The sequence below is a fragment of the Oncorhynchus keta genome, chromosome 11 (genome assembly GCF_023373465.1).
Source record: "Oncorhynchus keta strain PuntledgeMale-10-30-2019 chromosome 11, Oket_V2, whole genome shotgun sequence".
Taxonomy (NCBI): domain Eukaryota; kingdom Metazoa; phylum Chordata; class Actinopteri; order Salmoniformes; family Salmonidae; genus Oncorhynchus; species Oncorhynchus keta.
In genome coordinates this window covers 22,858,689-22,879,217 of record NC_068431.1, presented here as the reverse complement: position 1 = coordinate 22,879,217, position 20,529 = coordinate 22,858,689, and the positions used below count along the sequence as shown (strand labels likewise).

The 20,529-nt window shown below is 42.9% G+C and overlaps 2 protein-coding genes across 30 annotated transcripts in view; both read right to left on the bottom strand.

The window, feature by feature from the left end:
* Positions 1–66: 66 nt before the first annotated feature.
* On the bottom strand, positions 67–14,409 carry LOC118389939 (serine/arginine-rich splicing factor 7-like). Of its 22 annotated transcripts, none has more exons than XM_052529768.1 (8): positions 14,209–14,409; positions 10,644–10,872; positions 10,327–10,509; positions 10,091–10,159; positions 4,466–4,561; positions 4,289–4,417; positions 919–1,029; positions 67–497 (listed from the first exon to the last, which is right to left on the bottom strand). In XM_052529768.1, exons 2-8 carry the CDS (start codon positions 10,862–10,864, stop codon positions 446–448), a joined length of 861 nt encoding a protein of 286 aa, XP_052385728.1. In that variant the 5' UTR covers positions 10,865–10,872; positions 14,209–14,409; the 3' UTR covers positions 67–445. The 22 variants fall into 22 exon arrangements, with proteins under 22 accessions (XP_052385728.1, XP_052385732.1, XP_052385736.1 ...); XM_052529772.1 differs by having other exon boundaries at positions 4,289–4,393; XM_052529776.1 differs by having other exon boundaries at positions 4,289–4,369.
* A 2,527-nt stretch (positions 14,410–16,936) lies between these two features.
* The window catches only part of slc8a2a (solute carrier family 8 member 2a), a 61,766-nt gene continuing 58,173 nt past the window's right edge, over positions 16,937–20,529 (bottom strand). For all 8 annotated transcript variants that reach the window (XM_052529761.1, XM_052529762.1, XM_052529760.1 and 5 more), the window contains 2 exons: positions 19,328–19,594; positions 16,937–18,967 (listed from right to left, as the gene is read on the bottom strand). In XM_052529761.1, the coding sequence (XP_052385721.1) occupies positions 18,591–18,967; positions 19,328–19,594 (644 nt within the window). In that variant the 3' untranslated portion in view covers positions 16,937–18,590. The remainder of the gene's footprint in view (positions 18,968–19,327; positions 19,595–20,529) is intronic.

Below are 20,529 nucleotides of genomic sequence, written 5' to 3'. Positions count from 1 at the left end.
TTTAAAATACTTTGAGTCAATGGTGAGTAGTTACAACCACTTGGACCATGAATTAGATCACTAATGTTAGTGTAAAGATTAATTTTATTAAAAAGATCCCGCCATTTACATTGAAAATGAAATAAAACCCCAAATCATTTAGCTTAAAAAAAAAAAAAAAACTGACAAACTAGAGTAAAACGCACAGAACGCAAAAAAAAATATTTTTAAAAATACTGTAAAACGAGCTATTGAAATTTACATGATGGAAAAAGGAGTTTAGGAATCCTTTGTACATACAGATGAAATAATGCCAAAGCCAGAGGATGAAAAGCAAGGGATAAATTAAAAAAATGACAGGAGAAAGAAATCAAGTACATAGACATGGGTGTAAAATGGCTTCAAGCCCCGAGGAAAACGGGGACAGCGGAACAGGAGAGGGCAGGGAGCGGTCTCACCCCCATGGTCAGTCGGCATCAGGAGTGGGGCTTTTCCTCTGGCTCGGAGACCTGGATCGACTGAAACAAGGGATGAAGACCATTAGCAGTTTCAGTGGAGCACGACCTTCGAAACAAAGAAAGAACATTAGCATAGCTATTCCTTCAGCATAGTGCACCAGGCAGTATGGAGAGCACTCAAAGCACTAATTCTAATTTAATATATCATTGTGTTTAGATACAGGGCACAAAAATGGTAGAAACTGATAGCTGAACGAGCATCTGGAAATCCCAATTACAACACAATAGCGAGTAATCTGGGATAAAAACTGGAGACTACATCGGTGGTACAGAAGATGGGAAAACCAGTTAAGACAGGTGATCCATTTTGACCATTTGAATTTAACTGTCTTCAGTACCACATGCATGAATAAAAAAGTCTTACGTCAGTGCCACATGACAGAAAAAAATGTGTAGGGGTGTGAAGATTGAAGTTCAATACCTGTCCCTCTTGGTGGTGGCTGAGCGGGACTTGGACCGGGAGCGAGATCTGGAGACGCTGCGCGCCCTGGGGTGGGACACGGACCGGGAGCGGGAGCGAGATCGGGAGCGACTGCAGAGGAAACAGCATGGTGGTCAGTAGGCAAGGAGGGGACTAAATCCTCAATGCAATACTGGTTATTTTTTGTACTGGCACCCAATTTCATTCCACTTCAAGCAATAGCTAGGTTTCTATCAATTTGTCAGATTTACACAAATACACTGCTCAAAAAAATAAAGGGAACACTAAAATATCATCCTAGATTTGAATGAATTAAATATTCTTATTAAATACTTCTCTTTACATAATTGAATGTGCTGACAACAAAATCACACAAAAATGATCAATGGAAATCAAATTTATCAACCCATGGAGGTCTGGATTTGGAGTCACACTCAAAATGAAAGTGGAAAACTACAGTACAGGCTGATCCAACGTTGATGTAATGTCCTTAAAACAAGTCAAAATGAGGCTCAGTAGTGTGTGTGGCCACCACGTGCCTGTATGACCTCCCTACAACGCCTGGGCATGCTCCTGATGAGATGGCGGATGGTCCAATTTGTAAGTCGCTCTGGATAAGAGCGTCTGCTAAATGACTTAAATGTAAATGTCTCCTGAGGGATCTCCTCCCAGACCTGGACTAAAGCATCCGCCAACTCCTGGACAGTCTGTGGTGCAACGTGGCGTTGGTGGATGGAGCGAGACATGATGTCCCAGATGTGCTCAATTGGATTCAGGTCTGGGGAACGGGCAGGCCAGTCCATAGCATCAATGCGTTCCTCTTGCAGGAACTGCTGACACACTCCAGCCACATGAGGTCTAACATTGTCTTGCATTAGGAGGAACCCAGGGCCAACCGCACCAGCATATGGTCTCACAAGGGGTCTGAGGATCTCATCTCGGTACCTAATGGCAGTCAGGCTACCTCTTCTGTGAAGAGCACAGGGTGCCAGTGGCAAATTTGCCAATCTTGGTGTTCTCCAGCAAATTCCAAACGTCCTGCACCGTGTTGGGCTGTAAGCACAACCCCCACCTGTGGACGTCGGGCCCTCATACCACCCTCTATTTCTGACCGTTTGAACAGACATTTGTGGCCTGCTGGAGGTCATTTTGCAGGGCTCTGGCAGTGCTCCTCAGGCTCCTCTTTGCACAAAGGCGGAGGTAGCGGTCCTGCTGCTGGGTTGTTGCCCTCCTACGGCCTCCTCCACGTCTCCTGATGTACTGGCCTGTCTCTTGGTAGCGCCTCCATGCTCTGGACACTACGCTGACAGACACAGCAAACCTTACAGTCCTATAACTACAACCTAAAACTTCTTAACTGGGAATATAGAAGGCTCATGTTAAAAGGAACCACCAGCTTTCATATGTTCTCATGTTCTGAGGTAGCATATATTGCACTTGTACTTTTCACCAACACAGTTTTTGCATTATTTAAACCAAACATAATTCATTATTTATTTGAGACTAAATTGATTTTATTCATGTATTATATTAAGTTAAAATAAGTGTTCATTGTTCATTCAGTATTGTTGTAATTGTCATTACAAAATACATATATATATATATATATATATTTTTTAAACAATTGTAAAAAGAAAAAGAAAACGGCCGATTAATCAGTATCGGCTTTTTTATGGTCCTCCAATAAACCGGTATCAGCATTGAAAAATCATAAATCGGTCTACCTCTACACCCACCTGCTTCAAGATGTCCACTATCATACCTGTGCACAAGAGAAGGAAAGTGAACCAACTGAATGACTACCGACCAGTAGCATGCACTTCCACCATCAGTGCTTCGAGGCTAGTCAAAGACCACATCGCTTCCTCCCTCCTCGACCCTTTCCAATTTGCCTACCGCCCTGACAGTTCCACAGACAACGCCATTGCCCTGCACACTGCCCTTACCCACTTGGACAAAATAAATGCATGATAAAACGATGTTCATTGACGACAGCTCGGTCTTCAATACCATAGTGCCCTATAATGGGGCAGCAGGTAGCCTAGTGATTAGAGCATTGGACTAGTAACTGAAAGGTTGCAACTCTGCCATTCTGCCCCTGAGCAAGGCAGTTAACACTGTTCCTAGGCAGTCATTGAAAATAAGAATTTGTTCTTAACTGACTTCCCTAGTTTAAAAAAGTAATTTAAAATAAGCTCATTACAAAGCTCAGAACCCTGGGTCTGAACTCCTCCCTTTGCCACTGAGTCCTGGACTTCTTAACGGGCCACCCCCGGCCTGTCCCCGAGGACCCTCAGAGATCATACTGTTGGACTGCATCACAGCCTGGTACAGCAACCGCAAGGCTCTTCAGAGGGTGATACGTGCAGCCGAACGCACCATTGGGTGCTCTACAGGACACCTACAACACCAGGTGCCACAGGAAGATCATCAGGAACACCAGCCCAACGCCCTGTTCTCCCCGCTTCATCACTCAGATGCAGGCAGTACAGAAGCATGATGCTAAAAACCGAACCACTGGCCAATAGTTTCTACCCTAAGGCTGTTGAATAGCCACCCCTAGTCAGCTCTCCCGCCATGGACATCTCTCCTGCTCCACCTATGGTCATTCCACCCCACCAACAGCATTTACTCTGCCTCCACCCCAATGGACACATTCATTCATCACTGCCTCAGTTATTATTATGTATAATGTTATTTATGTAGTTCATTTTATAACCATTTACATTATTTTATTTCACTGGTCCTGCATGTTGGAGCTCAAAGCCTAATATTTTCATTCTACCCTGCAATCACACCTGCAACTCTGTACGTGACCATAAGACAATCTGAAACAATTGCACAAGAAATTGTTTATGCCTCAAATTCACCGCATAATCTAATCACCAACAACAACAAAATACCCACCCTCGTCTAGCGTATTTTGTTTTGCCGACATTTAACCATTTTAGTTTCCATCAGGGTTGTTTATCCAACAGGTACTTTACTAAAAAAAAAAAAGTTGGAAACTTGGTTATTGGCATTCTTCACCATATAGCAATTATCCGGTCTTCTAGTCAGATTGTAGATTAGGTCTACTTTAAACCGTGCCAAAGTCCTATATTATTCCCCCAAGGAATAGATTTCACCAGTAAGCTGCCTCTGCCATGACAGTACAGCCTTGGGTGCAATATAGGTTGGTTTTCAACATTGATGAAAACATTGATGAAAACCCCTTAAAGGGGGCAGTGGCGACACTACACAAAATGAAAGTCAATTTTTAATCAGTCATTACCTTCAGTTGCATAATCTGTCTCAGTAAGAGCTGGACGATGGGCCTACCATGTTGAAAGACCACTTCATTACTGACTATCGTGTATGTGAGCCTTACCTTGCTGCTCTGCGCACTGGACTTCTGGACGACCTGCGCACTGGACTTCTGGACGACCTGCGCACTGGACTTCTGGACGACCTGCGCACTGGACTTCTGGACGACCTGCGCACTGGACTTCTGGACGACCTGCGCACTGGACTTCTGGACGACCTGCGCACTGGACTTCTGGACGACCTGCGCACTGGACTTCTGGATGACCTGCGCACTGGACTTCTGGACGACCTGCGCACTGGACTTCTGGACTTGGAACGTGCTGGGGACCCAGATCTACTGTGCAAAGACAATACCCTCAGCATCATCATGTCATCTATTCAAAGCTGCTCTATCCACTATAAGCAAACTAAGGGTTGGGTGCCTATGGTGCCTTTAATTAAACTCCTTGACTTGATCTACTTTGTGTTACAGCCTGAATTTAATATGGATTCAATTGCATCTCTGACCTACACACAATACCCCATGTCGAAGTGGAATCATGTTTTTATATTATTAATAAAAAATAATAGTATTGAGTCAATAGGTATTCAACCCTGTTAATGGCAAGCCTAAATAGGTTCTGGAGAAAGAAAATGTGGTTAACAATTCACATAATATATTGCATGGACTCCCTGAAATTAGTGTATACCATGTTTTTTTTAGTGACTACCTCAGCTGTTAAAAAAAATACACCCAATAATAGCGTAGAATTTCAAACAGATTCAACCACAAAGACCAAGGAGTTTTTCCAATGCCTCGCAAAGGGCACCTATTGGTAGATGGGTAAAAATTTAAAAAAGCAGACATTGGAGAAGTCCTTAATTACACTTTGGATGGTGTATCAATACACCCGTCACTACAAAGATACACAATTGCCGGAAAGGAAGGAAACCGCTTAGGGATTTCACCATGAGGCCAAACAGTTGAGTTTTATGGCTGTGATGGGCAATAACTGAGGATGGATCAACATTGTAGTTACTCCACAATACTATCCTAATGGACAGTGAAAAGGAAGCCTACACAAAATAAAAAATATTCCAAAACATGCATCATGTTAGCAATAAGGCACTAAAGTAAAACTTGTAAAAGACGTGGCAGAGAAATTAACTTAATTTCCTGAATACAAAGAGTCATCTTCAGGACGAATCCAACTCAACACATCGCATCAGAGTACCACTTCATATTTTCAAGCATAGTGGTGGCTGCATCATGTTATGGGTATGCTCGTCATCGGCAAAGACTATTGAGGACTATAATAAATGTAGTTGATTTGAAAATTCCCAAAGGGCATTCTTACCTGGTGACCTATTTTTAGAATTTTGTGTACAGAACCCTGATATAGGTAGGTAGTATTCTAGGCAATTGGAAAATAGGAATTGGGTGTAGAACCACCTAGGCAACAGAAGGTCCGTAATGACACGATACCAACTTAAACTAGGTCCGTAATGACACGAGGTATCTGCAGTACCAATATAAACTAGGTCCATAATGACACAAGGTACCAGTGGCTACCACAAAGACACTACACTATGTAAACTAACTGAAAGGAGATGCAGGAAGGGGAGAGTCACATCTACGCACATCTAGGTCTGGTTATCCAACGAAGGAGGGAAGCCTAAATTGAGAGAAGAATTCATTCTAAATAATAGCGAGGTGATTTCGATGTGTATTACACAGGTGTGTGTTGCCTAAATGATCTGCTGGAATAACTATTGATTATGGAGTCGTATTTAAATTACTGGATCATAGAAGAGACAGTTACCCAAATGTAATGAATCCTAAATAATAGCGGAGAGATAATTGCGATAGAGTTATGCCCATCGAATTGTGTTTTTATTCTTATGGATTGACTGATGTAGGTTATACATTTGGTGACTTACATGTTACTTTTAAGTATTGGACATTTCATAAGTGTGAAGCCGAAAGAGAAGGGACAGTTGTAAAGTTGTGTTTTAATCGTACGATAGCGGTAAGGCAGAACATTGGAGGAGAGGTTATATTTTTGTCCACTGGAGTTAGTCGTGCTCACTGGGCAATATTTGGCTGTAAGAGATTCAGGTCTGAATAGTTGAATCGTAAAAGTTGTGATAGTTTCTGGTTATTGATTCTTGGTTTGATTGTTTAGATTATTGATTCTTGGTTTGATTACACCAGTGAAATTGAACAGGAAGTTAAGGTATTCTAACAATCTGTTTCCATTACTTGGAACAATGTCAGGTCAGTAAAGTGGATTGCAGGTTGAGTTAATTTTATTTTGCAGGGACAGTGCACATTAATCAAAGTTGTGTGGGTCTAATGGCAGGGTATTCATATCAAGCATTTTGAGAGACTTGTTAGCAGACAGACTGAATGGGTTTTAACGTTACAAAGCAAGCTTGGGCTAAACTAGTCAAGTAGTAGGGGAATTTCATAGATTTAAAGTACAGTATTGTATCCATGCTCAATTAAGTACATTGATGAAATTTAAAACTAATGGTTGGAGGTAGTACAATGAGAAGATAACACTATTATTAGGTTTTGTTTGCGTTCCTGAATTAATGCTGACCAAGGGTCTTTCTTTTGATGAGATCGAGGCATATTTCTACCAAATTGAAATGGCCTGGAAATATTGTTTGTTTAGAACCTGGGGGTTGTCTTTGGGTTTGAGGAGATTTCCATTTTTCATAGTCTCCCACACACATATGGAATATTATACTTTTTTAAATAGATTTTTTACATTTTACCCCTTTTTCGTGGTATCCAATTGTTTCTACTATCTTGTCTCATCCCTACAACTCCCGTACGGGCTCGGGAGAGACGAAAGTCATGCGTCCTCCGATACACAACCCAGCCAGCTGTACTGCTTCTTAACACAGCGCACATCCAACCCGGAAGCCAGCCGCACCAATGTATCGGAGGGTACACCGTGCACCTGGCAACCTTGGTTAGCGCACACTGCGCCCGGCCCGCCACAGGAGTCGCTGGTGCGCGATGAGACAAGGACATCCCTACCGACCAACCCCCCCCGAACCCGGACGACGCTAGACCAATTGTGCGTCGCCCCACGGTCGCAGCCGGTTACGACAGAGCCTGGGCGCGAACCCAGGGACTGATGGCACAGCTGGCGCTGCAGTACAGCGCCCTTAACCACTGCGCCACACAGGAGGCCCAAACACATGAATTCTTTTGATAAAGGGAATGTTCTGGAAACCTGGGATACAACATGTAGAAAATGTTTGGTTTTTCTTTCTTTTGTATAATATAGTAAGAAACACGACTATAAAAAGGTAGTATGACTTGACCTCTATCATGGCTTTCCTTTGTGGTCTGATCAGCCTCATGGGAGGGCCATTTGGATAATGAATTTATTGTACATTAGGGTTAGGGTTAACTCTAACCCAACAGGACAGGAATATGACATCTGTGGTGGTCCAAGATCACTGAGAGCATTGAGATATGGGATAACCTTAAACTAACCTTAGAGATTGCCACCATAGACAGGTGATTTTTCTAAAAATCAATGAGTTCAGACAGGGAGATAGTGAGACATTTAGTCAATATTTGGAAACAACCCATATTTGATACTGACTGTTATAAGAAAGAGACAGAGACAGATGGAAGGAAAGGCAGGAGGGCGGAGAAGCCCTCCCCACACTACTGAGACCTTGATGGTTGGGGAGTAGCATGAGGAGAGAAGATAGAAGTGACACAGTGGGTAGATAACAGTTACTGAGTGGAGACAAAAGGGGAATGAAAGCTTAGTTGGTTTCAGGAACTAAGGTGTTAGACACAACCATTGCCTAGAAATTATTTGGCACAACAGGCCAAAATAGTAGCATTGACTTGTGCCTGCCAAATGAGAAAGGTGACTATTTACACAGACAAGCACATAGGCATTTAAAACCATACGAAGCAGCACAGATAAATCTTTAAGATAAGACACTTGACAGAGAATTGTTACAGGATAGCCAAGAACTAACTCCACAGGGAGAATTGGACATGTAGAAAATGAAAGGGACAATCCTACAAGAATGTCAGACATAAGGATATTTTACTAATCTTACTTAAGTCATTGTTTAGATATGCAACAATATTGATACATGGCAACCAGGGGGATAGTGGAGCAGGTTGTAGAGCAGGTTAGGACACACTTTGTGGCCTATGTGATAATGAACCCTATGTGATAATGAACTACTTAAAAAAAATACATGTACATAAATATAGCAAATGGGTAGAAGCGTTCCCAACTTACTTGGTGGACACGATTATGGGAGCTAAAATATTTCGGTCAAGATTTTATCCCTAGAGTTGGTTTACTAGGATCTATTTCTTTAAATAATGGATGACAGTTTAGCTAATCAGGTAGAACAAATAGATGGACAGAGTTAGGGACCAAAACAGGTAGACAGAAGTTGAAGATATACTAGCAGAACACGAGAAGACTGTTTGTTAACTAAACCCGTATGTCCAAGATTGTGTCCAACAGGTGAATTACAGGAAATTCACTCAATCCAACCAGGAGACTGGGTGTGGATCCAGTCCCTGAGGAGAATAGCCAGGAAGCAGCCCCGTTGTGAAGGCCCATACCAGGTTCTGTTAAACCACTGCCTTTTCCATTAGAATAGCTGAGAGTCACTTGGGTCCACGTTACCCACGGCAAGAAAGTGTGTACACATGTAAGCACTGCTGATCACACACACACAGACAGAGTTAGGAGAAGAACCAAGTACCAACAGTGTCCGGGGGTTACTTCCTTAACGAAGAATTCCTATCCCGACCGTTCATCACTGTGAGTGATCCTAGAAGTGTGAGTATGGGGTGGTACCTAGCAGACCAACTAAGGACAGGATTGGCGGTTTTTGGGAAGAGTAGGGGCTCTGAGCTGCATCCTAGTCTTAGAAACCTCTCTGATACATCCAGATCCACCACCGGGTAAATATCAACCAAAATATCCGGTCGGAGACCTGAACAAATGGCTTGTCTCTTCTTCGTTTGACCAAGAAACAAAGCCTAGGCAAATGACAAGACTGTTGACATTGCGTGGAAGCTGTAGGTATTGCAACCTCAGCCCCATTTAATGTGGTTCGCCTTTAACAATGGGTTGATGTGGCGGATGGATATATTTTTCCATTTTCAGTGATCAGATTTTCCTGCGCTTTTCGATGAAACGCACGTTCTGTTATAGTCACAGCCGTGATTTAACCAGTTTTATAAACGTCTGAGTGTTTTCTATCCACACATACTAATCATATGCATATACTATATTCCTGGCATGAGCAGCAGGGCGCTGAAATGTTGCGCGATTTTTAACAGAATGTTCGAAAAAGTAGGGGGTAGGAGTAACAGGTTAATTGAAGTAGTTTATGAACGTTGAGAACATAATTCTCATGACAAGTTTCTTCCACTTTGACAGAGTATTGTGTAGATCGTTGACAAAAAAAGGACAATAAAATCTATTTTAATCCCACAACCTAGAAAAATCAAGGGGTGTGAACACTTCCTGAAGGCACTAGTTGGGATGATAGCTACAAACTAAGTCAGAAAAATACAATAAAGAAAAATATGTTCACCAATTCCTGCAGTAGATTAAGTCTTACCTGTTTCTGCACTTTGAGTATGATGGGGATTTATAACGCCTAGTGGGGGGAGATAAGGGAACTCAAAGCTATTAACAGCCATTAAGAGAACACTGATCTGAATCAGTCAGGTAGGTCTCTTCGAATTTCAGACAGGTTCGAGTTCGGCTAGAACAAAAAAAGATCAAATAAAGAGACCAAGTCTTTCAAAACATAGTTTGACCCTTAGAGTCAACTTGCAGGGGTCCTTTTGTGACACAGAACCACTCACCGGTCGCGGCCGTTGCTTCGGCTGCGTGAGCGGTAACGCCTTCCCCTGGACCTTGACCGTGAGCGGGACCTGCGAGAGGATCATTGATCAAATATGTGCAGTAGAAAGCTGTAGCATTTAAAGACATGTATGATGCCTCCACAAAAAGTACATTCTCTTGGAGCCACCATGTTGTTGAATGTCATTCAACAAAAGTGACATTCCAATAACAGTGGGAAAGACCGCCTCTACACTACCTGCTGCGGCGGCCACCACCCCTCTTGCTAAAGCGATAGCAGTCATATGCATAATGGCCATTCTCGCCACATTGGTAGCAGCGGTCGTTGGGGTCGAAGTGCCGGCGGCTGGGGCGGTCGTGGCGCGACTTGCGAGACATACCCGTTGACAACTCCACTCTTATGCGGGCACCACAGAGCACTCTGAAACATGACAATGGTTTAAGAATAGATGTCATTTTGGGGCATACAACTGAGACCAAGTGTCAGACTGAGCCCTTTGAATCCAATCAATACTGTGCTGCTGCTGTAAGCAATTCAACCGCACGTGTACTCACTTGCCGTCCATGCCCTTTGTCGCATCCTCAGCATCTCTGGGATCTTCGTACTCGACAAAGGCAAAACCAGGTGGGTTCCTGGCCACCCAGACACTGCGCAAAGGTCCATAGTAGCTGAACGCCCGTTCCAACTCCCCCTTGGCAGCACCGTTGCCTAGGTCACCTACATACACCTTGCAGTCAGTGTTGCGCGAGGAGCTTCGTGATGACGAGTAGGACATCTTAAAAGCTGAAACCAGATAAAGGAGTGGCAAACAGACATTGAAGCACCATGCAGATCTCCAAAACTAGCATGGCCTTTTGAAGTGGGTAGGAAATAATCACTAACTCATCATTTTATGAAAATATTGAATTTATCCAGAAGCTCGTGTTATGGGAACACCCTGTCAACAATGAAATAGTTTCAGCGCAAGCTACAAAGAGGCAAAATCAAGGTGAGCTAGCTACAACATTAGCTAACATTAAAAGGCAACCGCACTTGGCCTCTTATTAAATAAATAAAAACAGATTTGTGTGTGGCTGCAGACAGCCCGATGTCTTGATTTAGATTTGGCTAATTAAGAAATGTGGTGTGTTAAGTTTGTGTGTGTTTGCAGGTGGCATGAGTTGCTGGTGTGCAACCGTGGCTAAGTTGGTTTTTACTTTGAATCGCTGGGGCTAGTCAGGGACCGTCAATAAACACAGTAAATTATTATATTTTCATGTTGCACACCTTTTAGTTCTCAAACACTTTCAATATTTGTATAAGAACTTCTGCAATTTATAGTTGGTTTGAGGTTAAGGCATTAACATTTGGAGCTATTTGGAATGTTTTTGTCCCATGTACACTAATTTACTGATGGCCCCTAACTAGCCCCAGAAGGATATGCAAAGTCAACCCAAATTGACCACAGGAATTACAAATCGGGCCACGTGCAAATGCTCCCGAGTGGATTAGCGGTCGAAGGCACTGCATCTCAGTGCTAGAGGCGTCACTTCAGACACCCTGGTTTGAATCCAGGCTGTGATTGGGAGTCCCATTGGGCGGCGCACAATTGGCCCAGCGTCGTCCGGGTTTGGCCGGTGTATGCAGTCATTGTAAATAATAATTTGTTCTCAACTGACTTGCCTAGTTAAATAAAGGTCACACACACCAAATTGACCACTATTTGTGTGCTGCCAGCAGGTTTGAATCAAACCCAACCAGGGTTGCTATATCAGCAGCTTTCCCGCCAAATTAGGCTACTTTGAAAAGTATGTTGCGGGTGAAAATGTATTGGTCGCAGGTTTTTGAGCTACGACTAAAGTCCAGTGCGGCCATCATGGCATCGAATTATTATTTATTTTATCTGTGCCCTACTACTACTGACTATCAGGAAGTGAGGCAGGTGGTTGCTAAGAATGAGTGGTGCGGAGGGCTGTGTGTGTGTTGAGAAAGCACTGCAGCAGAGTAAAGTATTCGAGAACAGCAGCACAAGTTGCTTCCTGACCACCCACAGTCCTACCAATCATTACTAGAGCCTACACAGCAGGGGAGATAAAATGAGAAATAATCATCCAACAGTTCCAGAGAGGATTTAATATTGTGCTTTCTCTCTGGGTATGCTATATAGTCGGGGACGGTCCAAACAGACTCAAGGACAGCCCTGGGACGATAGATCCAAAATTCATACAACTAGGCCTACTGTACATAAAACACATTTTTAAAAAGCAATGAGGCTGATGCAACAGATCAGAACGTTTAGCTTAAAATGTTGATATCAACTATTATTTCTTCACATTACAAGCACAGCAATGCACACACAGGAGTCGTTTCAATGTTGCAGTTTAAAATATCCATTCAAATTTTTGAAAGAGGGGAGATCTACAGATGCAACAAGGGTTACTAAAATCACTACGATTGTGAATGCCGACTGCCTTCGCTCAGATTGCAAAGTGGGCGACGTGCGCCGGCCTTTCTCTCAACTTGTGACCATTTGATCTGAAGAACCTGTGCCTCAATGACATCACCAGAACCAAGACTTTAGACGTTAATGTGAATTATCCTACATTATAATTGTAAAACATGACCGCTGTTTAGCCTGTATGCATGTAATTAAAAGTCTGGTTTCAAGTTTGGTTACATTTCTGGCATATCCCTCATGTAAGTGTCACTGTGGACATGAGGCTGTAAGTAGCCAATAAAACCCTGGCTATACATGTAGTCTAATTGTGTACATTTACGCAAAATAGATTTAAGTATTGTTCCAGTGTTGGTATTTTAGGGGCAATCTTTTTAATATCAATTGCTGGCTCAGTTGACATACCCATTTATCAATTTCAGTAGTAGGCTACCAGTAAACATGTTTTTTTAAATTTGGTACTGGTCATCTTCAGTTTAGGACGTTTTAAATTGCACTTTGGGATGATGGTGAAAAAAAGTTTGCCTCAAGCCCTGTATGTAGCACTAGCTAGCCAAAATTGTCTAGAAAGTTGAAGCCAGGAGAGAGAGGAACAGATTAACTTCATTACTGGCTATAAAATTGTCGTAGTAGTGACCGAATAATAGTATAATAAAACTTGATGTACTGGACTCACGATGGAAAGGAAAGAGGGACAAGAGCCAACTAGCTCCAGAGGGATTATGACTGGGGAAAAATAAAATAAAAATCAAGCTGTCTTACAGCCACATGAATGTAAAATGTTTTATTTAATAAAAGCAAACTGTTGGGGCTTTTCGATTTTTATACTCCAGTTAAAAAATCGATTTTAAAGCAATGTGCCTTGTTACACCATTTCACAATGTTTTCTTAACCATTCCCTATAATCATTCATATCGTTCAGATTAAATCATTTATGTGACGAACCAATATCAGAAAGGGCGAAATGCTGAGAACCAGGTAAATTAATTTTACCAGTTTTATTAGAATTGTCATTATGGAGACACATTATGGAGAAATGTGGGAACTCCTCTCTTGCAGCGAAAAATGTTGGCCTAGTTCTCAGGCCTTGTGGGCGGACTTTGAGTAACTAGCTGGTTAGCCAGACATGTACTTTTTGATAACCACATAACGTTAACTAACAACTGTAACTAATGTATTACAAGTAACAGTAATTAGTTACTACGGGTAAATGTGTAATTAAGCCGGGACCAATGCACACAATTAGCTCGCTTCCTAGCACCAGTGTGTGCCGTACAAAAAAGTGCGCGTACTGCGCTTGTTAGAAATGATAGGCCGCACATTGGTTTCATACGGCTTTGTTCACCAAATAAGGCTATACAAGTAGGAGAAATATCACGATATAAAACAGACTGCTTTAAATTTACTCCAAGCATGTTTGATATCCTACATTTGATTTAAAACCATTTGTCGAAAACGCAGCTTGGACCACAATATTCAATGGCTGCCATATTCACTTGATGCAGATAACTATGCTAACACTAGCCGCCTCAACTCAGCGAGTGAATGAACACCGTTTCCCGGTTGGCCTCAGACGTCAGCTGAAAACACGAGTAAGAAAATGTGATTCTTTTTAAGAGTTTATACATTTAATTAATGTCGTATTTATTTCCTTAGCATAGTTACAAATCAATCCGGGCACTCACCTTTTCCAGGTCCACCTTTCCCGTATTGACCTAGCTGTTAGCTCTTCACACAGAGCAGCAGCACGTTTTACAGATAACCCAGAGAAGGAAATACCGCCAGCCTTCCCTGGCCAACCGGAGAGCGCTTCTTCTTTCGGTTTCAAGGAGGAGGGATTTCCTCAATAGTAACATCCCATTGGTTCCTACAAACAATATGCACGGTTTCCACTAGATGGTGCAGATACAAACTCAAAATTGGTGTAAAAATTAATGGGGAAAAAAATAAAAATTGGAACGAGTGACGACTACTAGTCATGGTAAATACTACCGACACGTCACACGCCAATTATACATTAACGTTGGATGGACTATTCCACAAGTAAACAAAATGGACTATTAAAATAAACAGGTGGATGGATGAATGAAACATTTTACACAATTGGGTCTGGCTCCAGCCTAGCCATTGAACATGACTCGAGCTTGAGGTAGTCACCTCATACAAGTACTTGTCATTCTCGCAGCACATATCAAAACTACAGGGTAAAATTAAATCTAGACTTGGTTTCCTCTATCGTAATCACTCCTCTTTCACCCAGCTGCCAAACTAATCTCGATTCAGATGACCATCCTACCCATGCTAGAATACGGGGACATAATTTATAGATCGGCAGGTATGCTCTCGAGCGCCGAGATGTTCTCTACCATTTGGCCATCAGATTTGCCACCAATGCTCCTTTTTGGACACATCACTGCACTCTATACTCGTCCGTAAAGTGGTCATCTCTGTATACCCGTTGCAAGACCCACTGGTTGATGCATATTTATAAAACCCTCTTAGGCCCCCCTCCCCCCTATCTGAGATATCTACTACAGCCCTCATCCTCCACATACAACACCCGTTCTGCCAGTCACATTCTGTTAAAGTTCCCCAAAGCACACACATCTCTGGGTCGCGCATCTTTTCAGTTCGCTGCAGCTAGCGACTGGGACGAGCTGCAACAAACACTCAAACTGGACAGTTTTATCTCAATCTCTTAATTCAAAGACACAATCATGGACACTCTTACTGACAGTTGTAGCTGCTTTGCGTGATGTATTGTTGTTTCTACCTTTTTGCCCTTTGCGCTGTTGCCTGTGCCAAATAATGTTTGTACCATGTTGTTGCCATGTTCTGTTTCTACCATGCTATGTTGTTGTCTTAGGTCTCACTTTATGTAGTGTTGTGTTGTCTCTCTTGTCGTGATGTGTGTTTTGTCCTAAATTTATATTTTATGATTTATTTTTAATCCCAGCCCCCGCATGAGGCCTTTTGCCGTTTGTTAGGCCGCCATTGTAAATACGAATGTTCTTAACTGACTTGCCTAGTTAAATGAAGGTTAAAATTTTAAAAAAGACTTCAGTGGCGACCCCGTCATTCAGGGCAGGTGGGGCAGAGACCCACCAGTTTTGAGCCCAACATTTCTAGCACTTGCCTGTTTCGCATGTTATTTTGGCATTAATATGTGTCACATATCTGTTTGCAACAAATATATATATTTGAGTTAATAAAGCCGCATACAAACATGGTCTCTTTTTTTTTTCTTGACTAAGGCAGCTCCAAAATGCAGGTGTTACAACCTAGCTCAGTGCTTTCTGTGGTGGTGGGGCAAGCCAGCAGAAAATATGGAGCGTTGCGCCGTGATTGGCTCAGTGTTCTGTCACTCATGGGGACATTACTCACCTCCAAGTTTAATGGTAGACTTTGTAAATTCTATCCCCTTGGGTGCTGCAATAGAAGTGCCCGTCCAAGAAGGCTCAAGGTCATTGGTCACAGATAAAATGACGTCAAATCCCATTATATGAACAGTAGCTTGGATTGGACTGATCATGTCAACATCATACTTTCAAAATCTTAACTAGCAGTAATCATCATGAATCAAGTCAACAATCTACTGGCAAATCCTTTTTAATCCTTATCATATGAAGATAAATAAGGAAGAGAAATTATAGATAAAACGTATTCGGTGCTCATCGGCGATTGGACATTAACATTACTCAGCAAGTTGGAAATCACAAATTCAACAATGAGTGGTTTGTAAGGAATCAGTGACAGTGGCTGTGTGGTCCCAAATCTGGGATTAAGGGGCTCTTTTCCAAATTTAAAATGATAAACATTCAACATTGTCCATGCTGTCAATGAAGCATGATTTTGCCGTGCTCAAAACAACTGTTAACTCGGAACTGTGAAAACTTGACTTCAGTGAGTTCAAGACAACTGGGAATTCCCGAAAAAACGAGCTCCGACTGGGAAATACATTTTGAATGACCTCAGAGAGTCAGTACACCCATTTTTTTTACGTCCCATCCAAAAGACAGCACCCTGCACAGGGCAGTGTCCCCAATCCCTGCCCTGGGGTATTGGGATATTTTTTTTTAGACCAGAGGAAAGAGTGCCTCCTACTGGCCCTCCAACACCACTTCCAGCAGCATCTGGTCTCCCATCCAACCCTGCTTAGCTTCAGAAGCAAGCCAGCAGTGGTATGCAGGATGGTATGCTGCTGGCAGCATGTAAGGTCCTAGGACTAAGGAGTAACGTTATGCTCCTTTTAGTCCAATATTGAGCTAGCTCCAGCAGAAACTTCCTTAGGCCACAGACACTGAGACACATCTCAGTGTCTGAGACACATCTCAGAGACACATCTCACATCTTAGGCAAAAAAATCATTAAAATATTACAATAAAATATGAGATTGATCAAACAGAGACTGAGAACTGTGATACATTTTCAATGTAATTGTTACAACTTGAAATAAATTACAATGTCATTTCTTGTGAATGTAAGTTCTTACATTAAAATATACATACATTTAATGACAAAATTCATAAATAAATTGATGATAAGACTACTCATGTTGAGTTGGATGAATTATCTCTGTCACATTGTCACTCTAAATGGCAGATACTCAGTGATTTCTCTATAATTTACAGTATTTCATGTCATAGCAGCTTCTCAGCATTTTTAAACAGCATGCAATAGCATGCTACTAAACAGCATTGAGCCCATAGTCTTTGGTTGTTTTTGCTATGAAGACTGGGGTGAGCCCAAATGAAAGGGGATAAGCTAATTATATTAGCATTTCACCTCTTGCCACAAGATGACATAATAGGGAATAGAGATACAACTATTTCCAAGAGAAATGTATAATACAAAAGCTGGGGAAGAGGTTGTTGTGGGTGTCGGAGGCAGCTATATCCATTGTGCCATACAGGACCAAAAGGGAGAAAGGGAGATGCTTATCTGCCATGTGTAGTTTACATTGTTCTGTTCATCAAGTTTATCTGGATCAGCCACCGTAGTGCCCTCGTTCAACTAACATAGGTAGGCCATAAGCAGCAAGATGAAGACCTAGACTCAAACCAAAACTCTTATTTGACCTTACAGTCAAATAAGGCATCTTCCCCAGTGGGCAACACTGATTGAAATTATATAATTTCAAACAGTTTTGCACAATGGGTCCACCTAAGTGTTAGCCATTGCATTCCTACCCGGCTCCCACATTAGGGAATTAACATTGGGGTGCTGATACTTTGCCGCCGGCAAGGCATGCAGAACAAGGTGTCCCCTCAGTGTTATGTCAGTCCTACTTGGCCACTAGCTCTGGTCCATTGCGTGATGACAACAACGAGTTGCCTCTGAAGAGGTAACTCGTTGTTGTCGTTGCACGATGGACCAGAGCTACGTGGCCAAATAACTCTGACAAGAGATGGTATTCAGTGACAGATCTTGACCACGTGAGTTGAGAGACTACCAAAGATTATGGCCTGGTCCAAAACTGTAAAACTATACCCAGACCTCAGGAGCTGAGGCCCAGACAGACCCAGACCAGAATCATGTTGATGTGGTCTCCAGTGTTGTCAAGATCCAGACTTCACACTCCATCCATGTCTTTCCTCTTAACCTGAGCAGCCTATTTTAAAGAGTGTCTTTGCACGGTGTCCCCTCCACTTTCTATACCAGGCATATTAGCATCCTGTGATTGTGATCATCACATAGTCCATCACCACCACATTCCTCTACTAATAACCACCTTTTCCTTCTACATTTTCTTCTACACCCTACATTTTGTGTGTGTGTGTGTGTGTGTGTGTGTGTGAGAGAGAGAGAGCGAGCGAGAGAGTGTCTGACATTCTCTCTGTGAGCAGTGAGTACAGAAAATAGACATTTGCATCATTACTCCTGGTAGTGGATCTTCTGCTAGATGTCGAAGATGTGTCGTTGCAGTGGCAATGATGATGATGATGATGTGTATGTGTGTGTATGTGTGTGTATGTGTGCGTGCAAGCATGTATGCGCATGTGTGTGTGTCTGTGTGCATGTGTGAGTTCCTCAATCTACCCATCTACCTATCTAGCCCTGTGCTCCCTCAGAAGCCCTTTACATGGCAGTAGGCCTCCAGGCTGGAAAAGAGGATGTAGATGAACCAGAGGCCAAAGAAGAATAGGGTGGTGAGCACCTTGGTGACCTTGGGCCCCCCCAGCTCTCCCCCTACAGACGGCCGGCGGCGGAGCATCAGCACCCCCATGTTGATGAAGGCGAAGATGGTGAAGAGCGTGACCGAGAAGGCCAGTGAGCCGGGGTCCACGCGGAAAGTTTGACCTTTGGTCTCCCAGTAGATGGCAGCGATGGACCACGCCACCCCGATGCCCAAGAAAACGTTGACCGCATTGCTACCCGTCACGTTGCCCACCGACGCGTCGGCATACTGGTCCTGGGTGGCAGCGACTTTACTGGCAAAGGTGTCTATGGAAAGAGGTTTGGGTTAGAGTTTAGAATATGGTTAGAATAAGGTTAGGATTAGTATCACTAAGGCTGGGAGAGGTTTAAATAGAGGTTGGGAGGTATCATTTTGGGTTTTAGTTGGTTCAAGAGTTAGGTTTAGGGTAAATAGCTAGCTTGGATTGAAGATAAAGTAACTTAAAGCAGACACTCAGTCACACACACACACACACACACACACACACACACACACACACACACACACACACACACACACACACACACACACACACACACACACACACACACACACACACACACACACACACACACACACACACACACACACACACACACACACTTGTCCAACACACACACACTCACCAGGGATGGAGGTGCCCAGAGCCACAAACACCACAGCAGTGACACTGTCTTTGAGGCCCACGGTGCAGCCGAAGTGGGAGGCCAGGTCCCCGATGACGGTGGTTAGTAAGCCAATGACAATGATGGACACCACAAAGCAGGCCCAGCCATTCCAGTACTCGGTAGGTGGCACGCAGGCAAACAGAATCTTCCAGAAAACTGTCACAATGTGCATGAAGTAGTCAAAGCAGTTGGGCATTCGCCGCTCCACTCCCTCTTCCTCGTCACCTGGCAAAATGAGGCAGGTAGAAGACAGTGACAAACAGTGTTATCGATGAGTATTTATCGATAGCATACATTTGCCGGAGAAAAGACCAAACCATGATACAAACCATACAGACAAACAAACACACACGCACACACACACAATATACTGTAAAATATACACATTATATATGTACAGTGCATTCGCTAAGTATTCAGATCCCTTGATTTTTCCACATTTTGTTGCGTTACTGGCTTTAAAAATTCCTCATCAATCTACACACAATACGACATAATGACATATCAAAAACAGGTTTTTAGACTTTTTTGTAATTTTTTTTTTTTTTAAACGAAATATCACATTTACATAAGTATTCAGACCCTTTACCCAGTACTTTGTTGAAACACCTTTGGCTGCCATTACAGCCTGGAGTCTTCTTGGGTACATGACGCTACAAGCTTGGCACACCTTTATTTGGGGACTTTCTCCCATTGTTTTCTGCAGATCCTCTCAAGCTTGGTCAGGTAGGATGGGGAGCGCCGCTGCACATCTATTTTCAGGTCTCTCCAGAGATGTTCGATCAGATTTAAGTCTGAGCTCTGGCTGGGCCACTCAAGAACATTCATAGACCGGTCCCGAAGCCACTCCTGCGTTGTAGCAGGTTTTCATCAACGATCTCTCTGTACGTTGCTCCGTTCATATTACCCTTACTCCAGACTAGTCTCCCAGACCACCATGCTTCACCGTAGGGATGGTGCCAGGTTTTCTAAAGATGTGACGCTTGGCATTCAGGCCCAAGAGTTCAAGCTTGTTTTCATCAGACCAGAGAATCTAGTTTATCATGGTCTGAGAGTCCTTTAGGTGCCTTTTGGCCAACTCCAAGTGGGCTGTCATGTTCCTTTACTGAGGAGTCGCTTCTGTCTGGCCACTCTACCATAAAGGCGTGATTGGTGGAGTG

What these genes read in the sequence shown, in the direction of transcription:
- LOC118389939 (XM_035779951.2), bottom strand. Translation starts at nt 10,864, where the DNA reads ATGTCCTACTCGTCATCACGAAGCTCCTCGCGCAACACTGACTGCAAG. An exon ending in ACAAAGGGCATGGACGGCAA is followed by an intron (nt 10,510 to 10,643) that starts GTGAGTACACGT and finishes GTCATGTTTCAG; the next exon opens with AGTGCTCTGTGGTGCCCGCA. An exon ending in GCCACCACCAAGAGGGACAG is followed by an intron (nt 498 to 918) that starts GTATTGAACTTC and finishes CCCTTGTTTCAG; the next exon opens with TCGATCCAGGTCTCCGAGCC.